Source organism: Mucor mucedo, assembly GCF_025094135.1.
Source record: "Mucor mucedo strain NRRL 3635 chromosome Unknown EV154scaffold_141, whole genome shotgun sequence".
Taxonomy (NCBI): Eukaryota; Fungi; Mucoromycota; class Mucoromycetes; order Mucorales; family Mucoraceae; genus Mucor; species Mucor mucedo.
In genome coordinates, this window is record NW_026252425.1 from 44,329 (window position 1) to 46,643 (window position 2,315).

Genomic DNA, 2,315 nt, shown 5'->3' on the forward strand with positions numbered 1-2,315 from the left:
GAAAAATGTTACAGTTTAATGTTGTTCAGCGCGTCCATTTACGTCATACTAAGTAAAAAAGCGGCTTGAGTATGGCCATTTTTGGATTTGTAACAATTTGTAACAATTTGTAACTTTGGCATTGAATGATCAGTATCTCGTCGGGATTTGATTTTAGAGAAAAATGTTACAGTTTAATGTTGTTCAGCGCGTCCATTTACGTCATACTAAGTAAAAAAGCGGCTTGAGTATGGACATTTTTGGATTTGTAACAATTTGTAACAATTTGTAACTTTGGCATTGAATGATCAGTATCTCGTCGGGATTTGGTTTTAGGGGAAAATATCTCAGTTCAATGTTGTTCAGCGGGTTAATTTACGTCATACTACATAAAAATGCGGCTTGAGTATGGCCATTTTTGGATTTGTAACTATTTGTAACAATTTGTAACTTTGGATTGATTGATCAGTATCTCGTCGGGATTTAATTTTAGAAAAAAATGTCTCAGTCAAATGTTGTTCAGCGTATTAATTTATGTCATACTATGTAAAAAGGCGGCTTGAGTATGGCCATTTTTGGATTTGTAACAATTTGTAACATTGGTATATCTCGTCGGGATCGGACTTTAGAACAAAAAGTGCGGGCCTAATGTTGTTCTCCTTGTCAAGTTACGTCATAATATTGACAATCCGCTGTTGGTAGTCACATTTTTGGATTTTTCGCAATTTGTAACATTGTGTATATCTCGTCGGGATCGGACTTTAGAAGGAAAAGTCCGGTCCTAATGTTGTTCTCTATGTCCAGTAACATCATAATATTGAAAATCCGAAGTTTCTAGTCAGATTTTTGCAAATGTTACAAATTGTTACAAATTGTTACAAATTGTTACAAATTTCATACTGAGGGGTTCATTCCTGGGGTACTGTAGTCAGGGCAACAGGGTTGTCGAGGGCTACAGAGTTGTCGTAGGCAACATGGTTGTCGTAGGCAACATGGTTGTCGGGCAACATGGTTGTCGTAGGCAACATGGTTGTCGGGCAACATGGTTGTCGTGGTCCTCTTTGGTTGGCTATGTAATTACTTATTTGGTCTTTTATAGTCATCTTTATCATTATATTTTTAGTATTCTTTAATCGTCATGGTTATCAAATATTGTCATAGTGATCGCTAATATCCATAGCTATGTTTTAATGTCATGGTAATTATGCTGTCATGATTATCTAGTTTTCTTGGTGACTTCTTATTTACTTAGTATCCTCGGGTGTCCTGTTGTCATAGTTCTTTTTGCTGCCATAGATATCCCGGTTGTCTTGGATACGTTCTTATCTTTGATGTATTGTTGTCTATGTTATTGTGGTATCATTGATATCATTTTCTTTTAAGTTTTTTTTTTTATTGTTTCCTCTTCCTCGTTGTCTTAGTTACTTTCTTGACTGTGTATTCTTATTTTCTAATTATCAATTGTAATCTCGTTGTCTTGGTGATCATGGGGTTGTTTTGGTGATCATGGGGTTGTCTTGGTGATCATGGGGTTGTCTTGGTGAGGATAGTTGTCTAGGAGAGAATAGTTGTCTATGTCTGGATGGTTGTCTAGGGGTTGATCGTGGTCTTATTGAATAATCATAGTCATAGTGTCCAATATCGGTCGTAATGATTAATCATAGTCATGATTAATAACCATAGTCATGGTTATTAATCATAGTCATGGTGTTCAATCATAGTCATGGTGATAACTGATCTTCATAGTGTTGTATTTGTCGTAATTGTCTAATTGTCGTAGTTATTTTTTTTTTGTTGGCATAGAAATCTAATTGACATATACATCCTGTTGTCATAGGTTTTTTTAGTTGATATGGTTATGTATTCATCATAGTTAACTAGTTGACATAGTTATGTGGTTGTTATAGATATCTGGTAGTCATCGTTATCTTTGTATTCATAGTGATCTGTGTTGTCATATTGATAGCATTAGTCATAGTTATCTAGTTCTGATACATATTGAGTTGTTATAGTTATCTAGTTGTTATATTTGTCTCCTAGTCATAATTATCTGGTAGTCATAGTTAGCTGGTTGTCTAGGAGATCTTGTTGTCTTAGATATCATGATGTCCTGTATATGTTGTGACCTTATATATCATGTTACCTTACATATGCAGTTGTCATAGATATCTTCTTTTCTAGACTATCGTGTTGTCATATATATCTTGTTTTGCTACGTACCTGATTGTCCTAGTTAACTGGTTGTCTTTGTAACTGGTTGTCATAAATAACTTGGTACCGTGGTAATCTAGTTGTCTTAGATACATGGTTGCCTTGCATATCTTGCTCTCCTCCAT

At 34.9% G+C, this 2,315-nt stretch overlaps 1 protein-coding gene across 1 annotated transcript; it reads right to left on the reverse strand.

The window, feature by feature from the left end:
* Positions 1-887: 887 nt before the first annotated feature.
* Positions 888-2,315, reverse strand: EV154DRAFT_486310 (uncharacterized protein; the record flags this gene model as incomplete). Its single annotated transcript, XM_051598842.1, has 3 exons — positions 888-1,048; positions 1,228-1,322; positions 2,200-2,315. The coding sequence occupies 3 exons, from the start codon at positions 2,313-2,315 to the stop codon at positions 888-890; spliced, it is 372 nt and encodes a 123-aa protein (XP_051452614.1).